The 16,019-nt window shown below is 31.8% G+C and overlaps 1 protein-coding gene across 2 annotated transcripts; it reads left to right on the forward strand.

Moving 5' to 3' along the window:
• The first annotated feature begins 595 nt into the window (after window positions 1-595).
• CRF9 (Integrase-type DNA-binding superfamily protein) lies at window positions 596-2,981 on the forward strand. 2 transcript variants are annotated; one of them, XM_039039020.2, is made up of 3 exons: window positions 596-882; window positions 1,089-1,308; window positions 1,447-2,981. In XM_039039020.2, exon 3 carries the CDS (start codon window positions 1,705-1,707, stop codon window positions 2,716-2,718), a length of 1,014 nt encoding a protein of 337 aa, XP_038894948.1. In that variant the 5' UTR covers window positions 596-882; window positions 1,089-1,308; window positions 1,447-1,704; the 3' UTR covers window positions 2,719-2,981. The 2 variants fall into 2 exon arrangements, with proteins under 2 accessions (XP_038894948.1, XP_038894949.1); XM_039039021.2 differs by having other exon boundaries at window positions 603-882; window positions 1,528-2,981.
• The last annotated feature ends 13,038 nt before the right edge of the window (window positions 2,982-16,019 follow it).

Here is a 16,019-nt window from a genome sequence, read left to right on the forward strand (position 1 = left end):
GTTTTTTTTTCAAGAAAACATATAATGTAGATATCCGAGCAAAACATTTTCTAATATAATGTGGTTGTAGACAAACCAATCAAACGAATTTCAACTCAACTTAAAATAAAAGGAAGGAACTATCCAATCAAATATCTAAGCGCATAACGTAATAAAGTGAGACCAAAAATATCATATTCGAAACAACTCGAAAGACTTTAATAACGTAAAACTTCATAATAGATAATTCAACGACTTTGTGACACAAACACCGACATTAAAACATACCTATTGTCTTCTTAGGTATCATTCAACATGCATGTTCTTTCCCTCACACCATGTCTTAATACTAAAATCAACCAAACAAATTGAAAAAGGCATATTTAAATTATTATTATTATTTTAAAGCTCTCTATCATTTTAAATTCTTTGGTGGGCAAGTAAGATTTTCAGTAATTGATATATAGAAAATTTATAATCTCATGCTAGAAATAAATAAATAAAAGCAAATGGAAATGACTAAAATACCCTCAAAATTTGGGAAGGGCCCGCCGGAGAATTAACAAAAACCGTAATAATAATAATAATAAAAAAAAAAAAAAAAAAAGGCTTGACTGGAGCCGGAGCTAAGGATTGGGATTGGGTGGACAGATGGCCCATGGAGACAGCACGCGAAGCCGAAGAAGGGGCTCTTTTTGCTCTGCTTAAAATGGCTCATTTCACACTCTCATTTCGTCTCGCTGCTCAGAGATTTGAGAGAAAAAGAACACAGAAAGAAAGAAGAGAGAGGGGAGAGAATTTGAGGGAAAGGCTCTGTGTTGGAGAGCGAAGAATTCAGAACAGAATTAGCTCCGACAAGAATCACAGACACCCCTCAAAGCAAAATACTCTCTGAAGTCTTCAGTGAGTCCTCTAAAACCCTTCTCCCTTTTGCTTAGTTTTTTTTTTCTTCCATTAATTTGTTTTACTTAATTTATTGGTTCAATCTGCTCTGTTTTTGAAGTGTTTTCCGCCATTGATTATGAATTCTTGTGTATTTTCTGGGATTTTTAACGTTTCTCTGGTTTTTTCAGTCCATGTTTCTGACCCATTTCGTTTGTTTCTTGTAGAATAATTTGTTCTCTCTTCCTCTCTCGACGTTTGTTAAGAAAAACTCGCAAAAGGGGGTTTAGCGGAGGGATTTATGTCTTCTGAGCTTCGTCTGTCCTCTGGAGCTTTGAAGCAGCTCTGGTTTTCTTCTTCGCCTCTGTTTTTCGCACTTCACATGCAATTTGATTCTTGGCAACAACAAAGTTTTCGACCCATTTTCATGCAGTTAAGATCAAATCGGTATGTGGGTTTTGTTTATTTTAAGAGTTTAATACCTGAGACTCCGTTATCTTCGACCGATTATGGGTTTATGGGTGTTTTTTTAAAACCCTTTTTTCTGGTCTTTGTTTCATTTCCTTTTCTTTTTTCCTCCTGCAGGTCTTGTTCTGGAGTGAAGAGATTTCAAGATTCTTTCAGATATCATATTCTTTTCTCAATTTTGGTTCATTTTTGTTTCAGGGTTTTGGGTTTTCGTTGACATCAAAGATCGCCTAAAACTTTCTCTGCCTTCCATTTCCCGGCCACCCTCTCAATTTTTCACCCTTTTTCCTAAAACAAGTTTTGCCCTCTTTTATTTGTTCATTATAGTTTGAGGATAAAACGTCGTGATTCCAAAGACAGTTTCCAATCGGCGATATGTATGGTAAAGAAGAGAAGAAAATGAAGCACCTAAAAGAAGGAAAATCCAGTTCTGTTAGGAAAATTCGTGTACTGTTTCACGATCCTGATGCCACCGACTACTCAAGTGAAGAAGATGAACGTGTCAATGTCAATCAAGGGGCTAAGAAGATTGTTTGGGAGATACCGTTTCCCGATATCCACCGAAAACCATCCAAGGAGAGCTCACAGAAAGAAAGGACTGATAGAGGCAAATTCAAAACCAAGACTGAAGTAAAAGAAAGCAGTAGAAGCACACAGAGATCATCATCGATGTATAAAGGCGTTCGACGAAGGAAATGGGGGAAATATGCGGCAGAGATTCGCGATCCTTTTCGCGGTCGAAGATTATGGCTCGGTACTTATAACACTGCAGAAGAAGCTGCTGTTGCTTATCAGAGAAAGAAGCATGAGTTTGAAAGTATGCAATCCATGGAGAATTACAGCAGTGAGCTAAGTGGAGAGAAATTTGAGGAGAAGAAGATCAGATCACTTGTTGAAGACACTGTTGAATCTGCAGAAATTATGGCAATGTTTTCCCATCCTTCACCGTCATCAGTACTTGATCTGTGTACTGGAAGTTTATGCAGCAATGGACTCAAGAATGTAATTGAAGAATTCAATGTGGATCACACCAAGGAACATACAATCACAGAAAAATGTATGGTTGTGCTTGATGGAGTTGAAGACATGCTGGAATCCATCTATAAAGAAGAGCAGTCCATTTCAAACATCTTGGAAGAGACACCGATGCCAATGGCGATGCCAATACCGCCATTAGATGACCGTGAATTGGATTTTCAAGTTCTTGAAGACAATGCACTGATCTGCAACGATTTCGATCAGTTATCTGATGATATGAACTACATAGACAATTGTACTCTATACAACATCGAAAACAGTCTCGGGGCACTCGATCTTCCTCCGATGGACATAGAATTTGACAAGGAGTTTTCTTGGTTTGACGAGACGTTGAGTATATCATGCATGTAAGTTTTGCAGTTAGGAGATATTAGTATTGAGAGCAGTAAAAAAGGGAAAAAAAAAAAAAAAAAAAAAAAGAGATTGTCTTGAGTGAATTTGATCTAGAAAATAAAACCATTGTGAGGATGCAATCTGTGATAATGTTTTGGTAGAGGGAGAGAGTTCTTGGGTTTTTCTTTGTGCTTTTAGAGCCGTCCAAGATATTTTTTTTGTTCAACTCTCATTTGTACTGCTAAGTTATATAATTGTTATCGTCCATGCAAGTCTGATAAGTTTTGCCTGCTGCTCTGCACCAATTGTATATTCAGAAACTGTCATTTTTATTTTTGCTTTCCTCCTCTGTTCTGTCATAGAGAGACAAACTCTGAGTTTGGTCTTATCTGTCCTACTTGATGCCTTTTCTTTTGATTCCCTTTATAAGATGACTCGCTGATTTTGTCTCTTGTTTGATTTTGCTGCTTTTCTTTATGGCAAGTGTTTGGCAAAACCTTACGAGGATGATTAGAGCCAGAGAAGCAAGTGTAAGGTAATGTAGAGTGAGAATCACACACAAACACATAAATTTGACCATCAAAGGCCATGGACAACACAGGGACAGACTTACTTACCTAGAAGTTATCAAACATATATTAGAAATAGATTAATAACGGGTTTCACACTTTCTACTTTCTCGAATCTATTTGGTCACTAAACGTTCAAGAGCTTTGTGCGTCTCAAAATAGAATGTCAGACTCTCGATTTCTGTATTTGTTTGGAAAACAAAGGTTTTGGTTCTTATAAATAGTCCCATTTTGACAACCTCAATACGAAGCGAGTAAGTAATTTCAAGTGAGAAATTCTCTTTGTGTTTTGTTGCATTAAATACTATTTAGGTATTGGAGTGTATTCTTTTCAATCCCATATTAGTGTAAGTACTTTCATGTAGATCGGCTTTAGAGACTCGGGAGTGCTTAACGTCCTGCATGGTAATTTTCTGCGCCAACACGACTTTTAAACTAAAAGTAATTATTGTAGGGACAACATCTATCTCTAAAAATATTAGAAGCTAAAGTCTTTGGTGTATTGATAAAGGGTAATCTTAAGACTTTTTTTTTATTATTATTATTACTAAACATGTAGAAATGAGGAGTGATTAGGTTTTGATAAAGTCGAGAGTTTAATTAAGCTTATCATGTGAAAAGCAAGTTGAAAGGGTAAGAAAAATGGCATATTTGTGAATTTGGGATTATTGGTATTTTGGTATTTAGTGGCTTGGTGGCCAAGTTAGTGATGTATGAAGAAGGACAAAGAGATTTTGATAATGGCGGTGGCACAAAGGCAGAGGATGGCTTGATAAAGAAGCAATTTTTGCATAATTTGAGGGTGGTGGTTATATGTACTTTTCTTTTATCATTAAAAAGAATATTTCCTTTTCCATTCCATTTTTAAATTTTAATTTCATAGGCCTACACTACAATATTCAGTGGAGTCTCTATCTTTCAAAAATTTTTACGGATAGAAAAATATCAAATTATTTATAAAAATAATAAAAAAATATTGATAAATATTAATAGATTTCTATTAACGTTTCTATCCCTTTTTATTATTGATAGATTTTAAAATTTTATTATTTTGTACAAATAGTTTTTTTTTTTAATTTTGAAAATCCTCTTTTCTTTTCTTAAAGAAAAAAAATTAATTCCAAGGGTTTAGAGTGAAATTTACGTTTGACTTGAGTCATTCAATATTCGAAAAAAGTCAAAGATTTCTTGTCTTGTCATCACATGGCTTTAAAAGTTGAGTTTGATATTTCTCAACTCTCCCACATTTGATTCAATTATTATGAATATATAAGGAATTTTTCTGTTTTTTTTTTAGAAGAGCAGCCTCTTATATATATATATACACATATATACATATATATATATATATATATATATATATATATATATATATATTTGCAAATGATATATGTTTTTAGAGAAAATAAATAAATTTAATATATTTTCAGAAAATCATTAATGCAGTTGTGGATTTTAAAATAGTAGTTTACTCTCTTTTTTTCTGAATTTATTATTTACGGTAACCATTAATATCCATAATTGATATTTTGACCTATTGATTACGGTAACAATTGATTGCCACATGTTTCTGTCTTATTTTTCTGTCAAATTTAATTTCAGAAACTTACAGTAAGTAATTGACTCGATAGTACTAAACTTTTTATATTTTACATTGATAATTAATTTAGATAATTGATTGTTGATTCTAACATTAAATAACAAAATATGTGAAGGATATCTAATAAGGATTTAATTCTCCTCCCTTCAACTTAGTTGTGAACAAAATCTAATTATTTTAGAGATAAATATATCATTAGATTTTTGTAGTTCATACAAAAATTCAACTTTGTTTAATCAATAGCGGTATTGAAATTGAATAAGCAAATAGAGATGTATTTTTCTAAAAGTATATGATTTCATCAATTGGCATTTTGGGAAATTATTGAATCCAATGGTATAAGTATTGATTGATAGGTTCATGTCTTTTTCTCTTGACAATATTGTTTTAATAATTGATGGGTAAAGGATCAAACTTTTAACTTCTAGAGAGAAAGATCATGTCAAATGCAGAGTTAATTTATTGCTTTTTGTGATGATAATTGATGATTGACTAAGACAATATTTGCTAATAAAGTCTTATCCCATAAAGATTAATCAGCATAAAGAATCTATCAATGATTTCTCACTTTTGGTAGGTTGTGGAAAGAATCAAATTATAGTTAACAAATGGGTTCGTTTAGTTCCTATTCGATAACCATTTCGTTTTTTGTTTTTTGTTTTTTATTTTTTATTTTTAAAAATTAAGTTTATTTCCTCTCCATTTCTTACAATTATTTACATTTTTGTTAATTATGATGGTCGAATTCTTAGCCAAATTTCAAAAACAAAAACAGCTTTTTAAAAACTATTTGTTTAGTTTATAAAATTTGACTTGGTTTTTTAAACCACTAGTAAAAAAAATAGATAATAAAAGAAGAAATTTGGAGGTGAAAATAGTGTTTATAAACTTAATTTTCAAAAACAAAACGGTTACTAAACGAGACTTTAGTTTTGTAGTATTCTATAATATTCAATTTCATCTATATAATTTAAAATGTTCAATCAAATTCCTAATTGATAGCATAATTTTCAACCTAAACATGGTTTAACTTTAGCTTATCAAAACATTATATCCTTGATCTAAAGGTTAAAGATTCGAATCAACACACCCCTATGTATTGTTGTTTTTTTTTTTTTAGTACAACGCTATGTGAGGTGGAGAATTCGAATCTCAAATTTCTTTATCGATAGTTGAGACATACTTTATACCAATTAAACTACGTTCATATATTGGTCACCATATGATATTTCTATGCTAAATATTCATATTACCCATATTTAATTGCAAGGAAGTCAACTCATGTATTGATTTAGAGAGGATATAAATGTACGTCTTAATCAGTAAACTATATTATAGTTGGTTGGACTTCTCAATCGAGGAGTTCACCTAACATACGAGTATCAATCGATATGATTGTAGATACGTCTATTTCTACATACTTGAAGAAATTCCAATTATACCCCTACTTTTTCCTCAAAGGAAAAGAAAAAGGGCAAAATGATTTGAGGTGTTCATTGGATGAATGATGACAATAAGACTTGTCTTGAAGAAATTAGAAAAATCCATTTCTCTCTCTATATATATCTGAAAATAAAATAAGAGAAATGGAAGGGAAAGCCGCCATGTCAATTCATGAAAACATAGTTTAAAATAAATTTACAAATGAGAAAAATTGTGGGTCCCAATGCCAGCCGCCTTCATTCTCTTTTTATTTTGAAACGTGACTATTTTTTCCTAAACAGAATATTTCGTCTACTTATATTATATTATGACAATTAATTAATAAATAGACTTACTATGAATTTTTTTTTAATTTATGTAATACTAAATTTCTTTTTTCAAATAATAATTTATTCTTTAAACTTTAACGAGTAACAATTTAATCTCTCTAATTTATTATTTGTAATGATTTAATGAAATTTTTTATACAAATATATAAATAAACTGTTTATAGAAAGATTAAGTTGTTACGTAATAAAAGTTTACACTTAATTTTCAAGAGATTTTTTATAATAGAGATTAAATTATTATAAATTTCAAAGTATATATAGTGACTAAATTGTTATAAATTTGAAAATATATAGACTAAATCGCTATCAATTAAAATTCAACAACTAAATTTTTACCTTTGTGAAAGTTTAGGGAGCAATAGTATTTTTTCGTATTCACATTCCATCTCACAAAAGCTTCCCTTTTTCCCTTTTTCTTTTTCTTTTCATTTGGTTGAATAAATTGCTATTGTAACAAGTAATTTTTATGTCCGAAATAAATAGAAAAATATATTTTATCCAATTAAAAGATATGTTTGGGAGTTAGTTTGAAGTAGTTAAAATTTCTTTTATCATGTTTAAAATTATGTATAAATATTAAAATTTCATATTACTAAAATTGATTTTGAATAATTAAAAAATGATGTTTAATGATATATAATTATGCTTCCTTATCACTAATAGGGATGGATTCATTCAGTATGGACACAGGAGATTTGAGCCTCCCTCAACTTTATGCTTTATATATATATATAACTAACATAATATCAAAACTACTGGCTAGCTTAAAAGTAAATTTGCCTTTCACTCCCTTTTAAACCTAGCTTCAAGCTTCACTCATTATATTTATTTTTACTAAATTATATAAATTGTTCCGTCAACAAAATTTCTAGATCCGTCACTAATCACTAGTAAGGGATAATATGAATGTAATATGGAGTGGATTGATTCTTTTTGTAGCAAACTATGTGGTTTTATATTTCTTGGAATGCAAACAAAAGATAAGGTATGAATTTTTCAAACCCTACTCTTCTCGATCCCCACGTATAAGGTAGGAATTATCCACCCTTTCTTTACACCAAAAAATAGGGTTGTTGAAACTTTGTCCCCATTTTCCCCAACTTCTCTCTAATTTAACTAATGAACTAACTTAAAAGAATCAAATACTAGCTTTCGTTTAAATATTACATATCAATTGTTGGAACATATGGTTATTCACCTAAATCCGTCGCGTTTGAAGTTATGTGAAAATAAATCTTAAAGGTTCTACAAGAGAAGAAAAAATAGAGAGAATAGTGAGAAAAGAAAAATCAAGTGAATAAAGTGTTGACTTGAGGATTCCACGTTAGAAGAATAATCAAGATATATGAGCTACTCCTCTCATTTTCAATTGATTTTGAAATAGAACTTTATCTAATACAGTATCAAAGGCCGTGAAGCTTGAACGAGAATTCTCAATTTAAGATTTTGGACTCAAACAGGTACCCAATTGAGAGATGGAAGATAATTACAAAAACAAATGTAAGAGAAAATTGTTGATATGCAATAGATGGGTTGAAAAAGCCTTTAATGCATGTTTAAAATTCTTTACAGCTTTTAAATTGTTGGTAAACATAGATTTCCCTTTTGGGAAGTACTATTAGTAAAAGTGATAGGACACCCTAACAACAAGATTCTATTCTTCAATAAAGCTTACCTATCTTATATATTTTAATATACAATGATATAATCAAAAGATTCCAACTACCAAGATAACTTTAAATTTAATACCATGCTTTAGTGTTGTTCAATCCTTTTTATCATCTAGGAAGCTAGAAATGACTTTACTACAATAACATGATACAATGTTATGATATTGTATCTTAGCACAATAAATTAAGTCATCAAATCTAAATGGAATAAATTGATCATAGAACACATCATAACTTACCAACTAAGATGTTGGCAAAAAGGACTTTATAGGGGAAGTTGGGAGGAAAGGGGAGGAAAAAGAAGAATCCTAAGAAGAAATGAACAAAAAATATATATAAGAATATACATATATATCGTACAATGAAAGATCTATTAATTACTAATCTCTAAGAAGTTTTTAGGAATGATTCATGAATTTGAGGAAGATTTTAAACCTAGTTGTATTTGAATTGTCTAAATATAATTGATTTTTTGAAGCACATATTTGGAAGTTTGTAAACTCATTCGAAGTTTTTCATGAAAGAGATTTTTGAAAAACAACACATTGGTTGTTTCAAATAAATGTTGGGTATGGATTCTAAAACTATATACCTTCTCAAATATCATCATATATAAATTCGATGTATTTTTATTATGAGACAGTTGTATTGTTCTATTTTTATGTTAATACAATTTAGAAAGCACCCATCTAACATTAAAAATAAATAAATAACATAAAGAATTTCCATATTTAGGTGCATAAGAGTACAAGCTTTTCCAAATGAGATGCATATTCTCATTACTTCATCAAAATTTTCAATTTCTAAATCACAAAATTGGGTTGTAATTCAAAAATTTTACACGAATTATTCTTGTTCTTTCTTTCTTTTTTCCCTAGCCTTTCGTTGAAATAGAATGGGAATCACAAAAGCCATATTATATTCTGGGGATTTTTTTTTTTTTTTTTTTTAAGAAAAAGGGAAGAATAAGAAGAAAATTACATAACCTTACCTACAATATTCTATCTAATCAATCGATTCGATTATAATAAACTATAAATTACCCTATTGAATAATGGTTTAAACTTTAGAATATGATATAAAATCTTATCAGGCTTACTGATAACTTTGTGGAAGATTTTTTGTTTAAAGGTTAAAATTTGGTAGATAAATTCCATTGACGTAAGGTTGGAGCTTTGAACAAAATCTAAAAGGAGGAAGAATCAAAATCTAGGTTTGATCCGTTGATTTACTAGTCCTATACTTTCAAAGAATTTGCTAATCCTATCAACTATATATAACTTATATATATTATATCCCTCATCATAATCATAGACTAATTGTCTATTTGTATTGACTTAGGAAAATAATATATGTTTTCAAAAAAGTCATTTTCATTTAAACACTTCTGATTCCATTTAAGATATAAACAACTCATGTGTCCAATTATACTTATTCAAAATTGTTTTTTTAGTACAAATTAGGAGTGGGGTGATTTGAACTACAAACCTCTTAAGTTAGCTTTTGTTGACTACTCAAAAGTGTTTTCTTTTATAAGTTTGTTTGGTTTGGTATTTTCTAGAAGTATTTCTACTAATGTCAAATTGCTATAAATAACAACTATTAAACATTATAAACTAATAATTTAAAAGCATTTTCATTGGCTGGGTCTTTTTTTAGCATATGCTTGTTCTAATTGGTCATTAAGATGGAGTTGACCATCGGAGGTGATTGTTAGTGGAGGATATCTTTAGAGTTGGTAATGGTGATTGTTAGAGATGGCCGCTGAAGTAAGTCATCAGTGGTTGTCGAAGGTGGCCGCTAGAGTTAAGCGTCAATGGTAGATAACGAAATTGGTCGCCAAAGTTAGTCGTGGCGGTTGCCAAAGGTGGCTATTGAAGGTGGTCACCGACATTGTTGTGGTGGCTATCGAAGGTGACTGCCATAATAGGTTACCAATGATGGCCGACAGCATCCATGATAAAAGTGAAGTAGAGGAGTGAGGAAGATGTTTTAATAATTTTATGTATTATACAAATCACAGAGAGAATACCCATTAAACACTAAAAATCCCATTTTTCTAAAAATTGTTTCCATTTTTTATTTTTTAATAAATAATGACAAAAATAGGGTTGGGGGAAGTATTCCCAAAAATAGGTGTTTAAATCGTGTACCGGGTACACGATTACACCTTAATCGTGTACCGGGTACATGATTACACCTTAATCGTGTACCCGGTACACGATAAGGCCTAAATCGTGTACCCCTGCCACGCCTGCCAGTCATGTAGGTTTGACTGAGGGAATCGTGTACCAGGTACACGATTACCCTAAGTGGTGTACCGGGTACACGACTTCCACGCCTTAAAACCTCCGCTCGAACCCTTCTTCTTCCTCACCGAAATGCCCATTCTTCTTCCTCACCACCGCTTATAATCGATTTCCTCATCGAGACCATCGATTCCTTCCTTCTACTTACCAAAATCTCGTTGATTTTCCTCACCGAGGCCTCTATTTCACCAAAACCTTCCAAATTTTCGATTTTGCTCGATTTTCAATCCTCCATTTGATCCTCACCGAATCCTCCATTGTAACGGTCGTGTTGCTCGATTTTCATACCTTTTTGGCTGTCGATTTTTGCTCGTTTCTGTGGTATATTTCTTTCTCTAGTTGGGCTGATCTGTATGTATCATTTAGTGTATAGTTTATGTATGTATAGTTTATGTATAGTGTATTATATAGTTTATGTATAGCTTATGTTGTATAGTTTTGTGTATGATTTAGTTTATGTATGTATAGTTTATGTATAGTTTATGTATAGTGTATTATATAGTTTATGTATAGTTTATGTTGTATAGTTTATGTATGATTTAGTTTATGTATAGTTTATGTATGATTTAGTTTATGTATAGTTTATGTATGGTTTAGTTTATGTATGATTTAGTTTACGTATGTTTTTGGGCTGAACTTACATTTTTTTATTTGTTTGGATTGATTTAAACTTAGAAATCTTATATGTATAGTTTATGTATGATTTAGTTTGTGTATGATTGATTTAAACTTAGAAAACTTAGAAATTAGAGTTTGTTGGGTTGACATATTAACATATTTTTTGTTAACCATAACAGTTGAAAAAAACATAATAAATATATCGATGCGTCCTGAAGATTTAGTAATTCTTGAACCTGGAAATTATGGAGATAGTGACATTGATGTTGAAGTGGATGAATTATTTGGAAACGACAGTAGTAAATAGATTGGAAAATGAAAAATTCATCGTGTGAACTAGGGTCTACTTTGGAAGAAAGGAACGTAGGAGTAGATAACTGTAGTTTAATACAAAAGAGAAGGTTGTTTAATACCAAAGAAGATTTACAGCTTGCTGTAAAAAAATATTGTGTGACAAAACACTACGAAATTGTCGTAATGGAATCAAATCAGGATCTTTGGTATGTTACAGAAGTTCATCCAAATGCGGACTTACTCAGAGAACAAGGTCGGCCAAAAAATACGCGCATTCATAATGAAATGGATTGGAGAGAAGCAAGCCAAAAAGTGCGATGTACAATTTGTAAAAGAGAAGGACATAACAAATGCACTTATCCACACCGTACACTGGGTGTCTCATCGTCTTCGGGTCATTAGGATTTTTATATTTTTTTTACTTGTATATTTCATGTATTTGTATTCTTTATGTATTTATATTTTTCATGTAATTGTATATTTCATGTATTTGTATTCTTTATGTATTTATAATTTTCATGTAATTGTATATTTCACGTATTTGTATTCTTTATGTATTTATAATGAATTTATGTAATGAATTTATTTAATAAACTTATTTTATGTAATTGTATTTTCTTATGTACTTTTTATATATCTTTTATGTTATCGATTCTATTATATAATATGATTTGAACTTTTTAGGTAATGGAGTCTGGTCCTTCTAATCCTGTACAATTGTACTAACAAAACACGCATCATTCACAGACAGTATGGGATAGTTCTTCCACTATAGTGTTGAGTTTTCGGAGGAGGGAGGCGACTGCACAACATACTATCCCATTTGATTACCGCATTATTCCATATGTTCAGGAGGGGTTTTCTTGGGGTTGCACAGATTGGTTTCATCCAGCTTGATTGACACCTGATTACTACTCTAGTTGAGTGTTGGAGACCAGAGACCCACACATTTCACCTGCCCTGTGGGGAATGTACGATTACGCTGCAGGATGTTGCCGCACAATTTGGGTTACGAGTGGACGGGCAACCACTGACAAGCTCACTACAGTATGACTAGAAGAATGTTTGTGAAGAGCTCTTAGGCGTTCTACCAGAGGATCTGAGATTGAGTATCCCTCGGTTGGCATCTCAGTTTCCTGAATTACCTCCCGATGTCGACGGCATCAGCGTACGTAGATTCGCACGAGCATACATCCTGTAGCTTATTAGAGGATTTTTATTTGCCAGACAAGTCAAATACTCTAGTGCATCTCATGTTCCTCCCATTATTGTCTGATTTCGAGCACGCTAGTACGTACTCGTGGGGTGGTGCATGTCTTGCATGGTTGTACAGAGAACTTTGTCGGGCTTCCAATGCACAAGCGTTGGAAATAGCGAGGCCACTAATACTATTACAAGTATAGGCTTATAATCGATTTCCAATTGTAGCACCACAAATCCAACTACAGGCGCCAGATCATCGTCCACTTAGTGTCAGGTATTATTTTATTTATATATTTATTTCGTTACCATTTTATGTAAGAATATAAATTAATTGTATTTTTTATAATTTTAGATGGAGTGATATATTAGCTGCCTCTGAACAGTCAGCAAATATGTTGCTCGTGTACAGAAAAATATTCGACATGCTGACACCCAATCAGGTAGTAAATATGTATATAAATGAATATTTAAAAAAATTTATATGTATACTTTTTTTTTGTCAAGTTATTTGGACGCCATACACACAGATTTGGTCATCCTTACCTGATTATTGTCATGATGGTGAAGACATCTGGTTGACTGGTAGCCCTCTTATATACTTCCATATAGTAGAGTGGCTTCATCCAGATCGTGTGCTGAGACAGTTTGGTATGTGACAAACGATACCTTCGTTGTCCTATACACTCCCAGAACTACACCAAATCGATATAAGAGGTAAGCACGACCAAGACTGGCGTCGAATTCATGCGGAGTATTTATCCTACTGGCATGGACGACGTAATCGTTGTGCATAGAGAGAATTAACAAATGGGGCAGCTGTATCAGACAACTACTTTCCCTAGTACAATTCAATCACGAGGTGATTTATCTCACCTGACGGCGCTTACTATTACGGCATGGTAAGAGATTTAAAATCAGATATTTTCCATATATATAATATGAATATTGTTTAATATTTTTTTATTCTACAGAATAATTTTATTGGCGAAGTTCAACAATATTCAGTGCAGAACAACTTACCAGAATTGGGTTCAATGTGTCGGCAAACATTGGTCAACGTAGAAAGTATTATTCAACAAACAAGACGACTCAATGTTGCTGACACCGGTCGAAGACGTATTCGTCGTAGACGACAGCGACAACGGGGTGAACCTAATTTAGAGGGACACGAAGACAACCCCATGAGGAGTAAGGACCGGAGGGGGGGATCGTTTTTAAATCCCTCATTGTATCATTTTCAAATTGGAAATCTCAAAAGAACTAATTATAAATATTCTTTAATATCATGGTATTTTTTTTAATATGAGTGCAAAATGTTTTTATTGTAGATTAAAATATATAATTAAGTTTGATAATTAAGTTTAACAATTAAAAAAATAATTATAAGCAATAATGAAGGAATTAAGTTAAGTTTAACCATTAATTTTAAAAAAGAAAAAAAAGAAAAAAATTATACGCGAATCGTGTACCGGGTACACGAGTTCGCTTGACCGGTCAACCAGTCAACTAACCACGTTAGCTGACTGGATTAAATGGTACTCGTGTATCGCCACATGGAAATCGTGTACCGGGTATACGATTCCACTACTCTAATTTTGTCAATACTTTCCCAAAAACACCTACTTTTGAAAATACTTCCCCCAACCCTATTTTTGTTATTATTTATTAAAAAAAAATTATTTTTTTAAAAAAAATTCTCCATTTCTATCCGGCTTATTTAATAAACTCATTTTTTTAAAAAAAGCTACCTTTAATGGTTCCCAAACACTAACTTTTTCCAAAATGACTTTTTTTTTTCAGAATTAAATTCTCAAAAAAATGAATCGAACACACACTAATGTACATTCAAAATGGATGTTGAAAACATACTATGTAAATAAACCCATTTTCGTATATTCATCATGGGACGAAACGGGGCCGAAGATGTCCTTCCCCATACAAGATCTCGTACATTGCCATGGTTATGGAACCGAATCCTTTAGTATGGAACATTTTCTTTTCCAAGTGAAATCCCCTAGTATATGAAAGAGTGAAAAAGTGCTTTCGTTGTTGTGGATGTAGAAAAAGCTTGGGATTTGAATGCATGTATTTAATTTATTCGGAGCTATTAGAGCGGGATCCACTTTTTGGGGAATATGGGTTGAAGCAATAACAAGAATCTTTCGAGTGGAACGAGAATCTCGATAACCTAAACAAAAATGCAGAAGTGAGTGTACCCCATCCTCGTCCCCACTCCCCATTTCATTCCCCATCCCGTGAAATTCTTCATGGGAATCGGGGCAAGATTCCGCGTGAGAAATTCGGGGATCGGATTCCCATGTGAAATTTTTTCCCATTACTTTTTTTTTTTTTTTTGTAAAAGATCAATTAATTTAAATCATTAATGTGAACAAATTTTAATTAAATAATTAACTTTATCACTAAATTGTTTATCATGGTTAGTTTTACACAATTTGAATTTAAAGATAAATTACTCAAAATTTGACCTAAAAAAGCTAACTAATTTATTTAGTAGAAATAAATAAATATAAATCAAATTATTGACATATATAATCTAAATTTAAATATTAAATTTAAACATATTCATTATCTTTTCCAATAAATAATCAAATTTGAAATTTAAATGTAATATTTATATAATAATAGTAATAACATAACATTAGATAACTATAATAAATAAATATGTAGAAGCTAATTGGGGTGGGGACGGGGAACGGGACAGGGGCGGGTTTGAGGAATGCATTCTCCGTCCTGGTCCCCATTTAGCTCATGAATTTTTTTTCCCCTCATTTCCCGTCTAATCGAGAAATCCACGCTCCGTTCAAAGTGGGACCCCACGAGACCCCGTCCCATGGGGAAATTGGACATGTAAAACATGTTTAGAATAAATTCTTTTAGTGATATTAGATCAAAAATGTTTTTTAAAGAGAAAATCTTAATGATAAAAAGCACTAGAAAATATAGGTTAATTTCATTTCAAAATTTGAAGAAACTCTGGAAAGATGGTTCATCCAAAATCGCCATCGATCTAAACTTTAATATTCTTAGATTAGTTCCTACGTGAGATCAGTCGAAGTACACATATGGCTTTTTAAAAATGATTTCCAAATACAAATTAAACTTTCCCAGCACAAAACTTTGCATAATCCAAATACAAAAATCATACAAACTCGATGAATCAACTCATTAAACATGAAGTCTTGTGCTAGACCTCGGTACCACTTCCAATTTTCTAAAAAAGGCAACCCGATGAAACCATACTTTAAACGAAGAGTAATACACAA

Source organism: Benincasa hispida, chromosome 8 (genome assembly GCF_027475165.1).
Source record: "Benincasa hispida cultivar pf3 chromosome 8, pf3_genome.v1.1, whole genome shotgun sequence".
Taxonomy (NCBI): Eukaryota; Viridiplantae; Streptophyta; class Magnoliopsida; order Cucurbitales; family Cucurbitaceae; genus Benincasa; species Benincasa hispida.

What these genes read in the sequence shown, in the direction of transcription:
- CRF9 (XM_039039020.2), top strand. Translation starts at nt 1,705, where the DNA reads ATGTATGGTAAAGAAGAGAAGAAAATGAAGCACCTAAAAGAAGGAAAA.